This window comes from Rosa chinensis, chromosome 3 (genome assembly GCF_002994745.2).
Source record: "Rosa chinensis cultivar Old Blush chromosome 3, RchiOBHm-V2, whole genome shotgun sequence".
In the NCBI taxonomy this organism is placed as follows: domain Eukaryota; kingdom Viridiplantae; phylum Streptophyta; class Magnoliopsida; order Rosales; family Rosaceae; genus Rosa; species Rosa chinensis.
The window spans coordinates 25,440,678-25,462,124 of record NC_037090.1 but is presented as its reverse complement, the minus strand read 5'-3'; the positions used below and the strand labels follow the sequence as shown (position 1 = coordinate 25,462,124).

The 21,447-nt window shown below is 37.0% G+C and overlaps 5 protein-coding genes and 1 non-coding gene across 10 annotated transcripts; 4 read left to right on the top strand and 2 right to left on the bottom strand.

Annotated features, from left to right (window-relative positions):
* The first annotated feature begins 5 nt into the window (after positions 1-5).
* On the top strand, positions 6-447 carry LOC112192179 (protein disulfide isomerase-like 1-6). Its single transcript, XM_024331769.2, has 3 exons — positions 6-93; positions 205-276; positions 358-447. Exons 1-3 carry the CDS (start codon positions 7-9, stop codon positions 445-447), a joined length of 249 nt encoding a protein of 82 aa, XP_024187537.2. The 5' UTR covers position 6.
* Positions 448-1,458: 1,011 nt separating this feature from the next.
* On the bottom strand, positions 1,459-1,531 carry TRNAA-UGC. Its single transcript has one exon. It is a non-coding gene; the product is annotated as a tRNA-Ala (tRNA).
* A 26-nt stretch (positions 1,532-1,557) lies between these two features.
* Positions 1,558-6,890, top strand: LOC112192174 (DNA polymerase delta small subunit). Of its 4 annotated transcripts, none has more exons than XM_024331764.2 (15): positions 1,558-1,718; positions 1,905-2,031; positions 2,214-2,320; positions 2,414-2,540; positions 2,842-2,949; positions 3,711-3,826; positions 3,916-3,999; positions 4,231-4,299; positions 4,385-4,456; positions 4,531-4,622; positions 4,699-4,826; positions 5,063-5,164; positions 5,320-5,387; positions 5,601-5,661; positions 6,642-6,890. In XM_024331764.2, the coding sequence occupies exons 1-14, from the start codon at positions 1,662-1,664 to the stop codon at positions 5,652-5,654; spliced, it is 1,311 nt and encodes a 436-aa protein (XP_024187532.1). In that variant the 5' UTR covers positions 1,558-1,661; the 3' UTR covers positions 5,655-5,661; positions 6,642-6,890. The 4 variants fall into 4 exon arrangements, with proteins under 4 accessions (XP_024187532.1, XP_040372519.1, XP_024187530.1 ...); XM_040516585.1 differs by having other exon boundaries at positions 6,627-6,890; XM_024331762.2 differs by having other exon boundaries at positions 5,601-5,677.
* A 581-nt stretch (positions 6,891-7,471) lies between these two features.
* Positions 7,472-9,310, top strand: LOC112192178. The gene is made up of 2 exons (XM_024331768.2): positions 7,472-7,977; positions 9,051-9,310. The coding sequence occupies exons 1-2, from the start codon at positions 7,603-7,605 to the stop codon at positions 9,138-9,140; spliced, it is 465 nt and encodes a 154-aa protein (XP_024187536.1). The 5' UTR covers positions 7,472-7,602; the 3' UTR covers positions 9,141-9,310.
* Positions 9,311-13,419: 4,109 nt separating this feature from the next.
* Positions 13,420-16,678, top strand: LOC112192175 (probable protein phosphatase 2C 68). Its single transcript, XM_024331765.2, has 4 exons — positions 13,420-14,002; positions 14,840-15,204; positions 15,768-16,004; positions 16,116-16,678. The coding sequence occupies exons 1-4, from the start codon at positions 13,699-13,701 to the stop codon at positions 16,356-16,358; spliced, it is 1,149 nt and encodes a 382-aa protein (XP_024187533.1). The 5' UTR covers positions 13,420-13,698; the 3' UTR covers positions 16,359-16,678.
* Positions 16,679-17,644: 966 nt separating this feature from the next.
* Positions 17,645-20,675, bottom strand: LOC112192176 (actin). 2 transcript variants are annotated; one of them, XM_024331766.2, is made up of 5 exons: positions 20,517-20,675; positions 20,077-20,146; positions 19,585-19,978; positions 18,423-19,036; positions 17,645-17,995 (listed from the first exon to the last, which is right to left on the bottom strand). In XM_024331766.2, exons 2-5 carry the CDS (start codon positions 20,134-20,136, stop codon positions 17,930-17,932), a joined length of 1,134 nt encoding a protein of 377 aa, XP_024187534.1. In that variant the 5' UTR covers positions 20,137-20,146; positions 20,517-20,675; the 3' UTR covers positions 17,645-17,929. The 2 variants fall into 2 exon arrangements, with proteins under 2 accessions (XP_024187534.1, XP_024187535.1); XM_024331767.2 differs by having other exon boundaries at positions 20,077-20,149; positions 20,517-20,658.
* Positions 20,676-21,447: the final 772 nt, after the last annotated feature.

Below are 21,447 nucleotides of genomic sequence, written 5' to 3'. Positions count from 1 at the left end.
CAGATAATGTTTATATATATAGACATCACAGATGAAAACCTTGCCAAGCCTTATTTAACGTTATTTGGGCTTGAAGAAGCAGAGAGCACTGTGGTTAGTTTTCAACTTGTGAATGACATGCATGTTGGCTATGAAGTTTTGCTCTGTGCTAAATAATATTTACCAAGGCTATAACTTATCTTGTTTTGTTTGTTTTCTGCACAGGTGGCTGCTTTTGATGTCCGAGTCAACTCTAAATATCTATTAGAGTCAAATCCAACACCAAGCAATATAGAGGTAACAGTTTCTCATGTACCATATTTTCCTTATGAAAAATAACTACGGTGGTACCTAAAACTTCTGGTGTGGCTTTTGTAGGAGTTCTGCTCAGGGCTTCTGCATGGCACTTTGTCTCCATACTTCAAATCACAAGCAATACCTAATAACGTGAGTAGTTTTTTCCCTTAAAAGCATTTGGATCAATGATGATAAACCAGTCTTGGAAAGCTTCCAAATTTCATTTATGCTTTTGACAATAGTTATATAGTTTGCTTCTTTGTGTGTTACTACATTATCTTTCAGCTGAATAAGTTTATTTTATGGCAGAACCAATGAAACAATGAATAATCTCAATGCTAATTTCATAATCTGATAGATTTATCACATGCATATTGTTGGTTTAAGTCACTCAAAAGCTGTGAATCGTGAACTCTTTCTTATACAGTTTATGAAAAACTTCCATGTTATCTAAATCTCTTTATGATGGTTGTTGTAGGCAAAAGCAAAACTGTGGAGTCCAGTTGATGGATGGAAGCTGTTGAATTGCTCGATGGAGAACTGGAAAAAGGGCTGCTAAATTGTTGTATTTGAAATTTTGAATTAGGACTTTCTATTTCAATTGCATATTTGTATTTCAAACTTGGACAGTTGGACATTTGAACTTCATATTTAAATTGGATCATTGTATTTCAAACTTTCAATTGCGGGTATTGTGATTAACTTGTATTTGAATTTGGATTTTATGTATTTTGGATAGTTCAATTTGCAGCTTCAACTTTGGATCTTGATATTGTGTTTTGATTCAAATCTGAACAGGTTGAAATGAATGAAATTTAATGAATGAAATCTGGTACATAGCAAGGTAGATTATATATCCTACTAAGCAAAAAATACAGGTTTTTGGGCCCGAAAGCCCGGCCCGAAATGAAACGGGCCGGTCCCTGTTTGTGTCAAAGTGGGCCGGATCCGGGCCCAATGAAAAACGGGCCGGTCCCGGGCCCAGTGAAATTATTGTTGGACCCGGCCCGTGCCCAGTTTCCCTAATTGGAACTTGGCTTATAAGCACAGGAGCTGAAAAGCTCTACCAAACACAGCCTTAGTCCTCCTTGGGGGATGTGGGATGTAGCAGAAAATAATCACTTAATCGGAAAGGGATGTATCAAAAAAAGGAATAAGATCTGAAGTTGGGGGATACCAAATTGGAGATGCGGGGTATCGAACCCCGTACCTCTCGCATGCAAAGCGAGCGCTCTACCATGTGAGCTACATCCCCACATTTCAGTACTTTGGCACAGTTTTTGTATACTAAACCTCTGCTGTTTCCTGTATCATACAAAGCCCTACCGAGCCTCTGCTTTAGCTTCCAGTGAAATTGACTCTTCTCTTTGTTCCCGCCACTTGCCATGGAAATCGATTCGGAGAAGAACCTCCTTAGAAAACAAGCCTCCTACATCTCACAGGTCCCTACTTTCTCCCTCTCTACATTCTTGCCCGCACTGTAGAAAAAGAGACTAGAAGGGAAGTAAACAAACTTAACCTTCTCATTCCGAAAGTCCAGTCTTTTTTCTTCTTCTAGGGTTTCTAAGCTGCAATTCCTCAATTTCCAGCAATTCTTATTAAATTTAATTTGGTGTGGTGTGGTGCAGGACGACAAGTTTGTGATGAAAGAGGTGTACCAGGGACAGCAGTACAGTCAAATTTACTTTGCGCGCCTCCATCTGATGAGGACCCTCCTCTACTCTCTTCTCCCCAATTGGAAGCCCCATTTACCAGGTTCTCATTTCCTCTCACACATTATTCGGTTTCGGTTTTTCGGGCCCTATGTGTCAAATTTTACCGCATTGAGTTTGATATTTGCTGTTAATTTTTTCTGAATAACTTAACTTTCAGTGATCTGGGCTCTCTGGTAAAATGGTATTTTCATAAGTAGAGGTCTTCTGTGTATGGTGTTGCAGTTTGCACAATTTTGGGATTGGAGGAAGGCAAGGAATGCACCATTGTTGGAACCCTGTACAAGCACATGAAGCTCAAACCTTCCATTCTTGACGAGTACTCTAAGACGGTGGGGTGTACTCGTCCATTCTCAATTTTCCTACTGTTTGGTTATCGAGTACTTGATTTTGATTCTTGTATACTATTATGTTTTGTTTAACAGAGATCTGCGGTACCACTTGTCAAGCCTCATAATTTCGTGCACGCTGATGATTATTTGGTTTTGGAGGATGAAAGTGGAAGAGTTAAGCTTGCTGGGACCGTGCTTTCACCTTCCGTATATGTAACGGGTATGTGTCGTCACTTCTGGACTAATGAGAGAAAGAAACTCCCATTTTGTAATTTTTTTTCAGTGTTGAATCTTGTTTTTGCCCGTGGTTGTTTAACTCACTAGTAGTTTCAATTGCTTTCTTTTGGACATTAAGATTAAGTCTGTATGTCGGGTCCTCGAGGAAGCATTTTATCTTTGATCGCATGTTTGTGACATTAGTTGAACTGTCCATTTTGATCTGGAAGAGTAAATTTGCTTGACATTATAATACCAATTCACTAAGTTTCAACCATGCTCATTTTACATTGACGTGGTGATAGGGAATATTGTTGGCTTGCATGGAAAAGAGACCGGTGCAGGTGAATTCTTAGTACTAGATGTTCTCGAAGCTGGCTTACCACCCCAGATTGAGCTGCCACTTAAATCAAGTACAACGTTATTACCTCTCTCTCCTTTCTTTTGTGGTTTTTCTTCTTTGCAGTAAAGTTTTCACTTGGACATTTGTTTCTCAAGTCTCCATCTTGGAATTTATATATAAAAGGACTATTTACTTTTGGAATCGAACCAGTTAATCTAGTTGATAATACAGACTGTTATTAAGGTGGAAATACATAAACCACTAGAGATCTGCTATTGGTGAGAAATATAATTCTCACTACCAACATCAAATAATGAACAGTCAAATGAAAACAACTAATCATGAACAGGTATAAATGCACAGTTACATGCCCAAATTTCGCTTTACGATTCATATGTTTGGTTTTGGATGATGGGGTGAACTCATAAGCAAAAGTGGAATTATGCAAACTTTGTTAGATAGAATTCGCTATAATATAAGATATAATAGAAGCTAAAGTCACAGGAAATGTTAACTGAACCTTTGAGTATCAAGTGGAAACTCTTGGCTTCTAGTACCTTTGAAATTTTCTTCACTTTTTCTCAGTTTTGATACAGTTACAATCTTAAGAAATGGACAATTTTTTCAATCTTCACTTTCAATGATTCTTATGTTCTGGTATCATATATGATTAAAAAATGTTCTAGTATCGATCTGCCATCGTTATGAATATGTATTCCTTCATATTTACTTTGACTAATTTCCTCTAGTATATATGTTCTAGCATGTTGCACTATTTCGTATGCCCCATTTTTTGTTTTTTCTGTATATCTTTAATTTGTCTGCATGCAGGAGAAGATAAGTATGTTGTTTTTGTGTCTGGGCTTCATGTTGGAAGCAGCTCTTCAAATCCTCTCTTGTTTCAGCTTCTTGTTGATCATATAACAGGACATTTAGGAGATGAGAAGGTTCATGTCCTTTGTCCTTCAAGATCATACACTGTTCATTATGTTCCACACGACTCCTAACATATTATTGTTTTTGGCACATTGGACAGGAACAAAACCTTGCATCGCAAATAGTTCATGTTGTAATTGCTGGAAACTCTGTTGAACTTCCTCGTGGACTTCTTAATGGACAGGTAACACATATAGATGCTGTTGATAATAAGGTAGAATATAACTGTTTAGTGATTGCTTCTAAATTATAGGAGTGGAGACCAATGCGTGTACTTATGATTTTTTGTCTTCAGAAAAAAATAATAATAATAAACTGGAAAGAGCAGTTTTGTAGTTAGTTTATAAAGTGAGATGCATACGTCCTTTTCCTACAAGCAAAATTAGTGAGATGCCATTTTGTTCATTGTTGGTAGAACTTGGCACCAAAGGATCAATCTAGGCTCTCTTCACCAATTAAGGAGCTGGATATTATGTTGACTCAGGTTCTTTCTATCAGTTTAATTTGTCAATACTTCATATTTGTTTCTATCATGAATTTCACTGCTTAATTGACTTCACTTATGTCAGATAGCTGCAGGTGTGCCTTTAGATATCATGCCAGGTGTAGATGACCCTGCAAATGCTTCGTTGCCTCAACAGGTTGGATTATGTCCTTGAAAGTATGCATTTTGGTTCATAACTTTGTTTTGCTTCTGATATTCTTTTCCTTTCAGCCTTTAAACAGATGCCTTTTCCCTGGGTCATCAGTTTATAACACGTTTAGATCATGTACTAATCCTCATTCCTTTGATCTTGATGAGATGAGGTACAATATGGAAGTGATTTGACTTTTGGTATTATCTATTAGGTAATTATTTTGACAGTCATCTTTTGGTTTTCAGATTTGTTGGAACATCAGGGCAAAATATAGATGATCTTGATAGGTATTCAGAAGCAAAGGATAGACTTGAATATCTTGAAAGAACATTGAGGTGGAGGCATCTGGCACCAACAGCACCAAACACTCTTGGTATGAAATCATATATTTTGCTTGTGTAGTTTTGTTAGTCATTCGTTTGATTCAATTTGACATGTTAAGGTTGCTGGTATCTTGAGATAGGATGAGTTCTCTAATTTGAGACCAATCGCTATTATTCAGCAAAATAAATATGGACATGTTTATATACTTTATCTTCCCATAATGTTCTGTTTGAGTTCTTCTTGTGTTATTAAATTCATACTCATGTTAACGTTATGTTCTTTCAGAGTGTTATCCTTTCACAGATAGGGATCCCTTCCGGATGGAGAGCTGTCCTTATGTGTACTTCGTTGGGAATCAGGATAAATATGATAGTCGCTTGGTAAAAGGTATAATCTTTTAACTTCTTTGGATAGATTATTATTTTTATTTTTTTTTAACTTCGCCGATAGATAAAAACAATTTTCATGCTTGCAAAACTTTTTTAATTTGTTTTTTTTTTGCTTTTCTATCACTTGATTAGTCTACAACGTTTCATGGGCAGGATCTGAAGGGCAGATGGTGAGACTCATTTGCATTCCTAAATTCTGTGAGACAGGAGTTGCTGTTGTGGTAAGCTGCTGTATCTTTGACACATGCTTGAAACTTCTTGACGAATAAGTACTGGCATCAATCTTGATGTTAGACGGGTTCGGCGTGTCTTATGTGTTTTAGTGTGTCCATTAAGATATCTTGAGACCTTGTGTAAAGTTTATATAAAGTTGAAAAATTGCAGTTTGAATTATTCTCCAATCATTCTTATGATGGTGTGTTCCCATTTTGCAGCTAAACATGAGAACCCTTGAATGCCATACACTCAGTTTTGGGACTCAATTCTAATAACCTGGTATGAGATTTATCAGGTAGAGATCTGAATTCTTCAATAATTTAGCTCCAGTCAAATGTTCTATTTATAGATGATCATCAAGAAGATGTGAAAAAATTATTTAGCAAACTAGAAACATAATCAGCTCTTCCTTGTAATAGGACAACAAACACACTAATAACAGAAGTTGTGGCACAAAAATTACAACTCTGTCATACGCTTTGTCATCTCCAAAATACGCATGCTACTTTGATCACTGAACTTATTTACAAGTAACCAGACGTATGAAACTATCACACATTGACCACTGAAAAACTTCCTCTCTTTTTTTTTGGTCTCAGATCACTCAAAACTTGGTTGAATAGATATTGAACTAGTAAGACTTTATCAAAATCGGAATTACTTGTTGAATTTTAACTACTAAGAGGGGGTCATTGTAATAACTGGCATTGTATATGTCCAACTTTTAAGAGGGATAGGGGGTGAACAGGCGTTAGCTCTCCATGCGTCATTGCTTCTTTCATTATATGGGGGTGCCAAGATTTTATACTTAATGTGACAATAATATTATGTTGAATTTTTTTTGAATTCTGCAACTTTTAGCCACACGATAATTATATTATGTTGAACAGATACGATGTTGAAATGTGTAATATTGCTCATAAATAGTTTATTAAATCCATTTCAATAGCAACATTCAGCAACTTGTTACTGATTTTCTTAATTAACATTGGAAACATTTAATCTCAGAAACAGTTTTTTAATTAACATTTGAACAGATGTGTTGTTGAAATGTGTAATATTGCTCGGAAATATTTAATTAAACATTTGAACAGATATGTTGTTAAAATGTGTAATATTCCTCAGAAACAGTTTTTAAAATCCATTTCAAAAGCAACATTCAGCAACTTGTTACCCATTTTCTAAATTTACATTGGAAATATTTAATCTCGTTTTCACCTGTTTGAATGGATTTACATATTCAGTACATGTTCTAACAGCATTTGTGGAGATCCATTGAAGAGGGAGCTGAATGTGATAAATCTGTGGAGCCACAGCCTGAATGTTTATTTTCTTTTATGAACATTTGCTTGTTGAATATCTTATATCATGTAAGTGGGCTTTTGGAGTAGTTATTTATGCATTCCTTTGTAGTAGGGAATTCTAGTAATTGAAGATGTTGATGACGTTTTAAAGAATAGATGTAATTTTTCAATTGGTGTAATATTAACAGACTTTAATTTTTTAAATCTTTTTCTGTTAACCATTTCCGTTTACTGAAGAGATGGCTTATGTTGGCTTTCCAAGTCTTGGCTTGGTTAACCATTATTATCGATTCTTTCCCCAAACTTCTCATTTCAGATGGTGGCTTGTATGGTCTTCAGCCGCCGTGATTACGGAATGCTCATTTTAAGTTGTTGCTGGAATGAGCATTTAGTAAATGACTGCTGAACAATACGACCCAGCAGCTCTGCAATTTAGATCTCCAATAACGTTGTCAACGAAAATGAGGGAGTCGTTATACAAATGATGTTATTCTGTTCAGTTTATCGTTGAGTTCTGGAACGAGTTGTGGGCCTTGTGGTCCAATTCTCCTGAAACCCATATACTGACCCGACCCAGATCCAACAAGAGGAGACTGCATCATGTGTGTGTGTCACTGTGTCAGTGTGAACATGGGGGGAGCGCATTTTTAAGCCATCAGATTATGTCAAATGGGAATTTATGTACTCTAAAATGTCTTTCCAAACTCACATGACAATCATACACACACTGCAGTGCACCTTCCCCAACGGCTATATCTGCCCACCCCCAATTATTCAAATCATACTCCCTAACCCCAACGGTCCAATATTTCCCCACTTACATTAAGCACCGAAATCACAAACCCCAAATACCCAACTCCTATTGCAACTCACATACTCTCTCAATTTCTCTTTCTCAACACAAATTGAATTTGTAATGGACCCTCCTACTTCTATTCCTACTACTGCTACTGCCACTGCCACTGCCTCTGCTAGTGTTCAACATGTGACCAAGAGGTCTTCAGATGAGCTGCTCAGGAAATTTGCTGATTCCTGCAATGAGGCCGAGGCCTCAGCGAGGAAGAAGGCGATCAGGGAGCTTTCGAAGCAAAGGAAAAAAAGCCGGAAAAGCGGTGAGTTTGATCAGAGTGAGAGTGCATCAAATGGCAAGAGTAGCAGCTTAGTGGAGAGGAGGTCACTGCTTCCTGTTGTTGCTGGGACTAAAAACAAGGGATTGCTGCTTAGGCAGCTTGGGGTTCATGGCAGGTCAAGGGATATCAGGAACAAGTCCCTTTTTGGTACCATTCACAAGGTAAGACTTTCATCATTTCTATTCATGTTTTTCATACAAATCTTTTTGTTAACCTGAAGATGAATTGCAATTGATCTAAGTCGGTTTGTGTATTTTTAACTACCGAGTCACTAGGTTTTAGTTCGGTATAGCAATAAATGGGAGTTGTATGGATGAGAATGAATCATATGTTTTACTTCTGTTAAAACGCAGTTAAACAATCACAGCTAAGTTTAAACCATTTCTCAAAGCCAATAATAACCAACTGTGAAAATTATTTTACCAACTGTTCTACATAATTGTTCTGTAACCCAGTTTTCATTACAATCTCTTGATATTTATTTGGGTCCATCTATTTTGTATTGGGTTTTCACCAACCAACACTAGGACCATAGGTCGGGGAATCTAAATGGCCCCAATGTTAGGTACTGAGTGTTAACCTAGTGTCTGCAATATTTATGCAGTTTAGGTCTCGGGAAACAGATGCAATAGTAACTATACTGCTAAATTACCACCACAATATTCAACTAATTAATGTATTGATCCCCTATAATCAACTGTTAAAATATACACCCTTGTTGCATTAGCTGATCAAATGGGCTCTTCTAACTAAGAGAACAGTATTGCAGGAGTCCTTTGCACCTCTTAAGAAATAGGAAGCACTTTTGTAGTCTAAGAATGAGGAAGCATTTTTGTACTCTAAAGCACTAGAAAGCATAAGTACAGCAACAGCTACCCTCTCCCCAAAATCTGCAGCCTATTCCCCCCATTCATAGGCTAGCAAATAATCTCACCCAAATGTCCCTCTCACTCTTCTAAGTTCGAACTGTGTTGCAGCCTTTTCTATTCTTAAAGCTGTAGTCTGGTCCAATAAGCCAGCTAAGCTATGCCCATCTCCATTTTTATGGACAGGAGAAGAGACAGGAAGAACATAGAAAAAGATGTATAATATGTATTGATGATGAGTTTGATACTTTGATGACTGAAATATTTTACAATTGCAAATGGGAAAGGAAAGTCAACTTATATTGATGTCACAGACTTTTAACGTTATGGTTTCAACCTTTTTCTTTTTGTTGCATTCATTTGTGCAGACTTGGAGGAGGACCATAGAAGGGGCTTCAAAGGTTTTCATGGAGAAGCATTACAATAGGCACAGGCGTTTGATAAATGACATTGTTTAGCTCCACAAACAGTTTTTGACTCTGCTCTTAATTATCAGAAAATTCTATTTAGTAAAGCTCAGTTAGTGTAAATTTACATTCAAATTTGTATTTCTCATTCTTTTTGCATATTGTTTTTCTATACAAGGAATAAAATAAAGCTCAATTCTAGTTCTCACTCAAAACCTCAAGTTGGATACTAGGCTTTTGCTTATGTGGATCCTTGTGTGTCCGTGTATTGCTATTGTGCTCATATCCAAATTACTAATCTTGTTAAAGTAAAAAGTAGCTTGTTAGTGCGACTAATCACATTTTAACAACCTCGCATTTCATAATGATAGTAGTAGTAAACTAACTTATCTTTTACATAATATCAGATCTGGAGATTTGGAAATCTCTACAATCTCATCCTCCCAATAAGTTGAATTTTACATGTTGGGATTTAATGGGTAAAACCAAAAGCTAAGGACAGAGTTTTAGAGTATCAAAGAATTGTTGCCTCAGACAGTTTAAATTTTTGGGAATTGTGGTAAGCGAAGAGTTTATACTTTTAATATCCAAAGTAACGAAAAATAACATTTACCATAACACGAGTATCTTGACATAATTAATTTTGTAAAACATCAACAACCTTCAACACCCTATGCCATGACTACTCACAAGCATTAAAGTGATTCCCCAAAATTGTGAACATAATAAGTCACACATCTCAAGTTCCACAACCAGTCTAAAAAACTAGCTTTTTATTTTCTTGAAATGTAAAATTTAGACGTTTTGAACGAGATGTAATGTAAAAAATGTCTTATACACAAACACAATATCAGCACAAAAAATATGAAACCACACTTAAACATCAACCTCTTCTAGAAATACATAGTTGAGACTACCCAAAATCCTCAATCTCTTCTCCATTGTTGGTGGTAGAGTTTTCAACCCACTTTGTTGGCCAAATAAAAAAAAAGGTGGTAGTACTCATACATGTGACATTGACTATGGAACCACACTTAAACATCATGCCCCAACCATATCTCATCTCATCTCAATCTGTGAGCAACAATATCTTTAATGGGGCTTCAACTGTGCCTCTATCATGAATGGCTCCCTCCCATGTTTTGGAATTGACCTGAAATAGTGAATGCTGTGACAGCTGAGCCAAGCAAGGCCACCTTGTGAGTGTCTCACAGACCTCATGTGTCTCCTCCTCCTCCTTTCCCCTTTACAATCTTCTTTCTTGGAAAACAACATCCTCCTACCTCTGCATTTCCTCCATTCATTTCATTCAATCCCAAAACAAAGACAAAGCTGGATTTGCTTTCTTCCTGATAAGCTCAGCTCTTACATGGTTGCATCTACTCACTCACACGTGGTGTGGGATCTGCTCGAATATATTGCCAATAAGTCTTCATCTTTTCAATTAAATAAATCTGTGACTTCTTTCCTGGTTTCATTCATTTATATATATATAATTGGAGAAGATAAGTTGTAGAGCTTATGCATGATCATCATCATCATGAGATTGAGAAGAGGCTTGCCTGCACATGGGTGATACTGAAGAGTCTATAGAGAGTTAAAGGCTACTGCTAAAAAGTAAAGAGAAGCTTCATTTCTGGATATAAAAGCTTGAGGGCCATGGGCCATAGCTGTGTCATTGTTTAAGGTCAACAAAGCAATCTGCCAAACCCCATTTATAATAATGTCACCAAGAACAGATCAGAGTTTTGAAATGGTTTATGCCAAATGCTCTGTTTAATAATGATATAAAACAACCATTGAGTTTTCATTTCAGATAAAAAAACACACGAAGCCAATATCAATTGAACAATTTCCTTTTCCATCTATTTCATTTGTGACAAAAAAGAAAACAGTTGTGTCATGAAAGATTCATTACACACTAATAAGAAATTTTTGCTTGCCCTTCACTTCTACTTCTACTTGTCCATCACTTTCTACATTCTAAAATCAGAGTTTGAAATGGTCTATGCCAATTCTGCTCTTTCTGCTAATGTTAGAAAAAAAACAAAGAGTTTCTGTTTGAGTAGGAAAAAAAATAAATAAAGTTAACATCCATTTTGCATTTTCATCAATTTAATTTGTCAAAATCGGACGAGGTCATCTCAAAGGAAAATGATGGGGATTTTTGGTCTATAGTCTAAACATGGACGTCTTAAAGGTGTTCCTCTTCGTCTCTGCGACATTGTCGAATTTTGGAGTGTGTGACGTTGTTGGCACTTGGCACTAAGTTACATGCACTACTTCTAGATGCAAGTCGCGATGCTGTGGCTGTTGAAGCTGAGGCCATCGTGGTTGGTTAATCTGTCAGGGCTACTGAAGATCTGGGCCAACACCCTACACTGATGGGAGTTTTTAACTCGATCTCACAAAAGCAAATGTTTCCACAATCAAGAGGTATGATAGGTTGATGAGAAGAGAAGTTACTAATGGCCCTTCACGTCTCCCACCTGAAGGGTAAGTAAGTATTCGTTGTCGCCTTCAATGACAGCATTACCACAATTGAAGCCACCATCTGTTCCATCTGAACCATATATGACAACCAAAAGTCACATCGAAAAAACAAGCCTCTGAACAGCCAATACCAAATGCAACAGCAATAGTATGCAGAGTGACACCTTTGAGGCATCCCATTTTTAGTCATTGCCACCTATGAGCAACTTGAAGAAGACTTTATAGGTATAGATCCTAATTCATGATTTTTTTTTTTAGATATCGTAACGAGTGTTTCCATTCACATATCTACATTTGGTATATAGATATTTTTTTTTTTTTGAGGTAAAAGAGGTCAGCCTTTATTGAGAATTTGGAAAATTACATATGATAACGTTCAGCTGCAATAGCAGCTAATAAGAAGGAAGGAGGAGAAAAATAAAAACATTCATGTAATAGAGAACTAGCATGCGCAGCCATTAGGTGTGCAACCTTGTTAGCATCTCTTCTAGTGTGAGTAATCTGCAAATTGGGATTTGAAGCCAATTTGGTATATAGATATAGATCTCCTCAAATTTTGAAATGGTTAACCATAAATTTCACTTTTTTTTTTTTCTTTTGAAATCTTCTTTATTACGCAAGTGGTGATATTTTTCATCAAAAAGATATAATTGTCAATTGAAGGTGAATTGCTAAGGAAAAAGAGATGACCCTACTCGTACCCTACTCCCTAGATAGTCCAAAACCCATATTCTCTCATATAAGACTATAAAATCATGAAATACCTATCATCTCCTTCTTCATTCATTTGTTTTCTTCCTTAAAAAAATTGAGAGAATTAGGGTTCTCAATGAGTTGTGTTGGGTTAGGTTCGTGTGATTGTCGTGTCGCAAGAGACAAATCCAAACCCAACTCATTTAATAATGGGGTAAAAAATTCAAATTCAAACACAACCTATTTATTAAACGGGTTATCCATTTCCAACCAGCTTAACCCATTTAATAAATATAAGTCGTGTCGTGTTAGACAAAATGACTCATTTAAAGACAATGCAACCCATTTAACTAAAAAAAATTCATGAATTGATTAAATTTACTAAAGACTCCATAAGAAGAAAAATATAAATAATTATATACAATTCATAAATAATTAAATCAAATAATTATAAAGAAAAATATTTCAAATTGTCTAATCGTATGCTCAAATACTCCCAACGTTCAAAATTTCAAGAAGTATAGCCTAATCGGGTTACACAGGTTCACTTCGTGTTGGCGGGTTGACCCATGGTTGACCCATTTATTAAATGGGTCATGCCGGATTGACTCACGACCATTTAATCGTGCGGGTTCAACCCGCTTTATTTCTTGCGAGTTTCGAGTCGTGTTATCAGGAATTTAAATTTGCTCACCACCAATATTTTTGTGGTGATACCACCACTCAATATAAAACTGTTATGTGTTATAAAACATAAATTATAGTTAATTATGATGTTTTATTAAAAATATATAATTTAAGTATTCAATTAATTCTAAATGACGTGGTAAATTTTAATAGGGTGGTGATATCACCACAAAATAAAAATAATGAGCAAATTTAAATTCATGTTATCAGATCGTGTCTGAATTGACAGCCCTGCACCGAATAACAAAAAATTACATATGAGAGAGGAGGAAATAAATGAGCACTCAGCAAAGTAAAAAGTACATCATACAACAAAATAATAAAAAAAGCTGTACCATCATTTCATTTTCAGCGGCACATCTGTAATTTGGTCATCCCAGTGGTGTCCTTTCAGTCACATTTAAAACCTTTCAGAAAGGGCAAAAAAAAAAGACTTAAAGAAAAGAGTGCCTCTCACACGCTTTCGTCAACTTTGCCATTACTTGGTTGTGCAACTCTGCTTTTCTCTCTGAGTCTTTCCCTCTTCAACACACACAGATAGAGAGAGAGAGAGAGAGAGAGAGTGAGAGAGAGTGAGTGGACGGTGAGAGTCTTTCAAGTCCTTGGCTTGAAAAGACGACAACCCTTTTCCCATCCCACCCCATACGTCAAAAAAAATCAAGAATTCCAATTTGGGGTTGGGTAGTGAGATTACTTATTAGAGCAAAGCAGTGTGTTGGGGGTTGGGAAATGAGGGATGTTTTCGTGGCTGGCAAGGATTGCGTGGACGTGTTGGAAGCCGGTGAGGAGATATGCCCGTATGAGTAAAGATGATATTCTTGATGACTCCTCCATTGAAGACCCTCTCGTTTGGTGCAGACCCCTTGACAAGCACGCCTACGGTGAATTCTCCTTCGCCGTCGTTCAGGCCAATGAGGTTCTCGAGGACCAGAGCCAAGTCGAGACCGGAAGGGATGCCACTTTTGTTGGAGTTTATGATGGACATGGCGGCCCTGATGCGTCCAGATTCATTTCTGACCATCTCTTTCTCAATCTTATGAGTGAGAGCCGCTCTCTTGTTGCTTTTTTCTTGACACGGATTTGTGTGTTTTTTCAGACCACGATTGCCTTCTTCTTCTTTTCAATGTGGGTTGTGTTTTTTTTTTATTGGGTTTAAAGCAGAGGGTTTGGATTTTTGTGATCATCTTCATTTATGATTGAAGATTGAACCACTCTTTTCTTCGCTTTTGGGATTTTTCTTCTTGGGATTGGTGGGGGCGTTTGTGAACTGCCTCTGTGAATTTGTGTTTTCTTGAAACCGGTTGTCTGGTTTCTTTACGTGTACTTGGCCCTTTGTCAGACGTGTGTGTTTGTCTTGTTATGTGCTGTTGTTTGAGCAAGTTTAATTAGTTTATGTTGATTCATGTGGTGGATCTATTGGAAAGAGGAAGAGAGAATTGGTTCCATCATTCGAAGTAGAGTTATGTGGTGGATCTATTTTGTTGTGCATAGTTGGAGTAGATTTGAATGTTAAATTATGTGATTGGAAAAGAAAAAGAAAAAGAACTTGTTTGGTACTGCCTTTTTTTTTTTTTTTTTTCAATTATAGTTCTTTCTTATGTATGCATAAGTATTTTGTGGTCAAAAAGAAAAGTTCAACTATTTTCTTTTCCTTCCACTCCAGACCATTTTAGATATATCTGATTGTGGAAGGAGAAGAGAAAGGCAGTTTCAGAATACATGCATTTGTTTTGTAAATTAAAATATAGCCCTCTGGAATTTCCCTATTGGACATTAGATGCTTTATTTTCTGTATTGTAGGCATCACCCTTTGATTTCTATTGTGATTGAAGTACTTTTGGCTTTTTCAAATTGAAACTGATTTAACCGTGTTACAGGACATGCTCGAGAAAAGACAACCATATCTGAAGATATCCTTAGAAGTGCCTTTTCTGCTACCGAGGATGGGTTCCTTACTCTTGTGCGTAGGACTTGTGGAATAAAACCAGTGATTGCAGCAGAAGGTTCTTGTTGTCTGGTTGGAGTTATCTGGAGTGGGACTTTGTATGTTGCTAATCTAGGTGACTCGAGAGCTGTAATTGGTTCTTTAGGTAGATCAAATAAGATAGTTGCCGAACAGCTGAATAGGGAACACAATGCAAGTATAGAGGAGGTTAGACAAGAGCTCAGGTCATTGCATCCGAATGATTCACACATTGTAGTTATGAAACAGGGAGTTTGGCGTATCAAAGGCATCATACAGGTTTACTACTTTTTGTCTCTTTCAACTGATTGGCTTGTTTTGATCAAGTTGGTAACTTGTATATATGCATGGTGTTCTTTAATCTATTAGTATTGATACCTGCTTTCCTATTATTTATGCGGTCTGTAAAGTCATTTGATGTATGCTTTCCTCATCCTGCTGGAATGGATACCCAATTTCTAAAACAACTGCCATTGTGATATGTGACTTGAATTTTTCTTGATTGAAATGTTTTGTATTCTTAAGAATTGCAGTAGTATAACTATATTCACAATAGAAATTTACATGTCCTCTCCAGGCATGTAAGCATGCTGACGAACACAAGTGCATGAAATAGCAGCTATGGTTTGCAATACATCATTTTTGTGTCAATTTGATGATGTTTCTCTTTCCTGGGTCAAGTGAAATCAATGGTTATTGTGGCATCAATCATGTATCTTTGAGACTTTGCAGGAATATGCTTCATTATAGGCCTATATAATGTTTAATATTTTGTTACTCCCTTAAAATACTTATGTAAACAAAATGTTAAGTGGATTCTGACACTGGATTCTCACATTCAGGTGTCTAGATCTATTGGTGATGCATACTTGAAGAGGCCAGAATTTTCTCTTGATCCTTCATTTCCGAGATTCCAACTTTCTGAACCCCTCGGGCGGCCTGTGCTGTCAGCAGAACCATCTGTATGTACTAGAGTTCTACGACCTGAAGATAGATTTATAATATTTGCATCAGACGGTCTTTGGGAACACATGACTAATCAGGAAGTTGTGGAAATTGTGCATAATAATCCTCGACAAGTATGTAATTTTGTTTTTTGTTTCCTCTTATTGTCTCTTTCCCCATTCTTTTCCTTTTATTATTTAGATTTTAATAATGTTTTGTTCTCTTTTGTTTTTCATAAATGTTAGGGAATTGCAAAGAGACTTCTGAAAGTATGTCTTGGTGAGGCAGGTAGAAAAAGGGATATGACATATGACGACCTTAAGAAGGTTGAAAAGGGTGTCAGGAGGTACTTCCATGATGATATTACGATTGTTGTCATTTTTATAGATCATGATTTACTGGGGAAAACTCAACCTTTACCTGAGCTATCAGTAAGAGGGTTCATTGACACGGTTGGACCATCAAGTTTTAGCATCTTCAAGGATTGATACAAATGTGAAGTCTGGTTCATAGAGTAAACGACACCCAGTAACTTTATAGCCTAGGTCTTGTTTTAGAAGACCAGGTTCATCAAGTTTTTTTTTTTCTCTTTATTCAACATTTCTCTTAACATTGGATTGTTTGTTTTTCCAGCTGTTCTTAACACCTTCTGAAAGCTTCTTTATATAAACTGATTTCTTTACGTAAAACCATGCACCCTAGGCAAAGCTACGGGCAAGCTTCAAACTTTTTTGGAGTCTGTATACACCCAAAAGTTGTGCAATTTATTTGGTCTTAATAAATGTGTTCTTATTAAGCTTTTCAAGTACTAATAGTGTTGAGTGTGGAGCTAGAGATTTATTGGTCATCTTTAGCATATGACCAAATGAATTCTACTGTGATGACTCAGATGGAGAACCAATTGTTATGTCTAGATCGTTTATAATGTAACTGCAGCAAGGCAATCTTGAGATCTTTTATTTCAGACTCAATTTGACTGATATCCATGCCAAACTTCATCTTGCAATAATATTAAAGAAGTGTGGTCGAGTTTCATTGCTTACCATTAGATTAATAAGCAATAACAGATCACGTGCCTGAGAGAAGAATATTGTGAGCGGCATCAGGATCAGTTTTACACGTCTAAATCTAAGATGAACGAACATCCCATGTTGTTACAGATTTTTCACACAAGAATTGTAGAACGTAGCTGGTCTGGTCTCAATTTTTGGAATATGCCGGCGACTTTTGGATCCTGTTCAATGGCAGGTCAGATTATATATGGTAATTCATATTGTTTTTATACGGCAACTTGAAACCGTCTGCGGCAGTACACGCTAGAATTTCCAATGAAATGTAGCAATATTGGCATCAATTTACATCTCATTGAGCACAGAAGTCAGGCTCGTTGATTTTCTGGCTCTCTGTTGTAGCTTGACACTGCTCCATGGATTTCTGCTTAGTGTGCTAAGCACATCTGTCAAAGTTGGCTTATACTCCAAGTAATGTAATGACAAACCTTTCTAGCATGGTTGCCCACAAGTTGTCTGTGCTATGAAAGAGATGGCAATCAAGATTCCAAATGGCACCGCTTAGATTGAACAAGAATTTGGAATCTTCTTTATGTGTCTTACTGCAAATAATTTGGTTCTAGCAATTTGGAACATATTCAATCAACAATTTGTCTGTTACTTCAGTCCCTGTAAAGATAATATAGAGAAAGACTGTTTTAATATCTGAACAGCAAGAGTCATCAGACATGAAAGGTACTAATTCTCTTGAATCAGACAGAAAATAACACAAGGAATAAATAATATTGAAGGGGATTTTTGATTCAACCAAACCCAAATCAGTACCAATACATAATTTCTCTACAAAGCAGTAACAAAATAATTGAATATTGATCATATTTTCCTCGCCTCCATGCTCATGTCCCAACATAACAAACATAGAGAAATAAACATGAATGAAAATGTAAAATGAATAGGAAAAGAAATTCTGCAACCACTTAAATAGAAGCCTTTTTGTGATACAAAATCTGTTAAGTGTAAATTCTTGGTCCGCCTCTTGCTTCGCGCAATTAGAAGCATTTCCTGTGAACAATTGAGGGGCCAGACTCATCATACTCAGCCTTTGCAATCCACATCTGCACTCACAAAAAAGAATAACTTTCAAGTAAGCATTTTGAAAAATATGTGATGCTGTGATGTGATTCAGAGCTTATTTCATTCAGGAGGTGCTCAGGACAGAAAGAATTATCGAATCAAATAAGAACCTAGAAAAATAAGCGAGATTTTTCTGCTATTTTCAATGAGCACATGTTCTCTACCAGTATCGATATTCTGTGCTTTCAAATCTAATTAAAGAGATAACAATGTTGATACTTAATACTCATGGGATTTCAAGTCAATTGTGCAATGGTGTGCCACATGTATCTGCAAACTAGGCGTTATAGTCATCTTACGGTGACTTTTAACATATAGATGTACAAAAGATGTGGAAGGATGGAAGTTGAACGAGAAATGCATTAGTAGAGTGCCTAAGCAGATGTGCATTTGCACACAGAACAGTACCTGTTGGAAGGTGCTGAGGGATGCCAAAATGGAGCCTCCTATCCAGACACTGTATTTCCTCTCAGGCGGTGCTACGACCTTGATTTTCATGCTACTTGGAGCTAATGCTGTAATCTCTTTGCTCATCCTATCAGCAATTCCAGGGAACATAGTGGAGCCTCCGGAAAGAACAATGTTGCCATAGAGATCCTTCCTGATATCAACATCACACTTCATGATAGAGTTGTATGTGGTTTCATGGATACCAGCAGCTTCCATCCCGATCATGGATGGCTGGAAGAGGACTTCAGGGCATCGGAATCTTTCAGCACCAATCGTGATAACCTGCCCATCAGGTAATTCATAACTCTTCTCAACAGATGAGCTGGTCTTTGCTGTCTCTAGTTCTTGTTCATAGTCTAGAGCAATATAGGCTAATTTCTCCTTCATATCTCTCACAATTTCCCGCTCAGCAGTAGTGGTGAAAGAGTAACCACGTTCAGTCAAGATTTTCATGAGGGCATCTGTAAGATCACGACCTGCCAGGTCCAAACGAAGGATGGCATGTGGGAGGGCATACCCTTCATATATCGGAACTGTGTGACTCACACCATCCCCAGAGTCAAGAACAATACCTGAACAGCAAAGCATACATGACCACAAAGCATTAGCATGGGAGTTTCATTGAGAGTAGAAAAGATAACTTCTTGAGCTTCAAGAATACACTGTACTTTGCAATAAGCATCTGGATCCTTAAGCTCAAATTATGACATAGATGATAAAGAGTTATTTTTCCGCTGAGCTAAATAATGAATGCATTTATGCAATAAAGGGAAATGGAACTGAAACATATATGGTAAACTTATTTGAGTGTGTTGCCCGTCAGATAAGCAATACATGAGAGAGGAGAGCTGAGGAACTGAAGATGAATTTGATTCTTCTCCCCATCATAAGGACATGATCTAATAATGAGGTACATAATAATGAAGTGCATACACTTATCATTGCTTATAATGTAGGAAAACATAAAATTTAAATTGAATTGGTCTCTGTCTTTATCCATCTTTCTTGTCCCATGAGATCCACTGGAATTGTTTTGGTTACAAGACATTTCCTATAAATGATAATAATATATCATGCATCTTACAGAGAAAACAATTAATTACTCTATCAAATCGCTTACCAGTTGTACGTCCACTAGCATACAGGGAAAGGACGGCCTGGATTGCAACGTACATAGCAGGAGTGTTGAATGTCTCAAACATAATTTGAGTCATTTTCTCACGATTGGCCTTGGGGTTAAGGGGTGCTTCTGTGAGGAGAACTGGATGCTCTTCTGGAGCCACACGGAGCTCATTGTAGAATGTGTGATGCCAGATCTTCTCCATATCATCCCAATTGCTAACGATACCATGCTCAATTGGGTATTTCAAAGTCAGAATACCTCTCTTCGATTGAGCCTCATCCCCTACATAGGCATCCTTCTGTCCCATCCCAACCATCACACCCGTGTGGCGAGGGCGGCCTACAATGCTGGGAAACACAGCTCTTGGAGCATCATCTCCAGCAAATCCTGCCTGCACCACCAAATCAATCAAGATCAGCTTTTGAAATCCCTCTAGGAATAAGAAAAAACCATTTTCCGATCACGAATCACTGAACACGGGATCAATACCTTGACCATCCCGGTACCATTGTCACAAACAAGGGGCTGAATATCCTCGGATTCTGCCATTTTCTATTGTCTGCTGCCAAAAAAACACCAACATTGCATCAAATTATAGTAAACAATTGTTCATCCCTCGGATCACATTCACATCTATGCATCTGATAATAAAATACACTAAACATGCTTGTAACAATCTAATATATCTGTAATCCATGAGAGATTAACAAAACTAAAAGCAAGCATATTATGCAGATCATCATTAAAACATAAAAAAAAACTGAAGGAAATATGAATCCAATGCATTTATGAAACAAAACCGAAAAAAATGTGTATGTTTCTGGGATGATCGCGCAAAACCCATCACCGTTTTCAAGAATCGAACACAACAAACAGCTCAGATTCAAAGCAAAATAAATGAACGCCAAAAAGAAAAAGAAAAAGGGTACCTGTGAAAGGAAACGTAATAGTGTTTAGATGTGAGAGGGGCTGGTGTTAAGGGAAGAAAGGAGAGAATCGAATGTTTTGGGGTTGGGTACCCGCCCTCTGGTTTAAAAAACGGAAGCTTTCCGAAATGAAATTCAGCTTAAATGAACCCCAAATGCCGCGTCTTGGGATCCTGACCGTCTGTGGGAGCATCTCATCAACGGACCCCATGACGAGTCACGTCGATGGTGGAAACAGCTGGCTCACTTTCGGTCTCCGCTACCGCGATGACTACTATGCCCCTACTATTTATCATATTGGCCCACTTGTCCTCTCTCTCTATGACGGAGGGCATATTAGGAAATACAACCATTTCTTTCCCTCCTCACTTTGAGGAAGTTCTTTGAGCATAGTGTTTTTTTTTTTTTACATCTCCTTTATTGGTCGTGAACTCGTGATATCCCAAATACTTGGATATCCCAAATAATTTAACTTTTTTAACGATTGATAGGAAGCTCATCTGTTTTAGTGTATAGGATTTTTACAAATTATTTACAGTCATGTTCTTTAAGTAACTAATATACTCATTGAGTTAATCTTGTTGCTTGCCTTTGATTTAGTTATATGAAGAACAAGTAGTAGTTATTGTTGTGATTTTGAGAAATTTTTAGACTATAGACTTACATTATAGGATATATCTAAAAATGAGTGATTACACATAACTCTAAACCATTACTACCTGATCCAAAAAGAGATTACCAATAACACATTTTTGTTATTTAGATTCTGAATTTCGAAAGCATTTACGTGTTCTTTTTTCTTTATCTTAGGTAAAAAGCTGTGGTGAACCAAGTTCGGTAATAATTTCATTAATTTGGTTTCCGAAAATGCCCTTTGTAATGTGGAGATGCCAAAGAAGGGCAGATCGGTCGTGCAAAAATGGTAAATATAGAT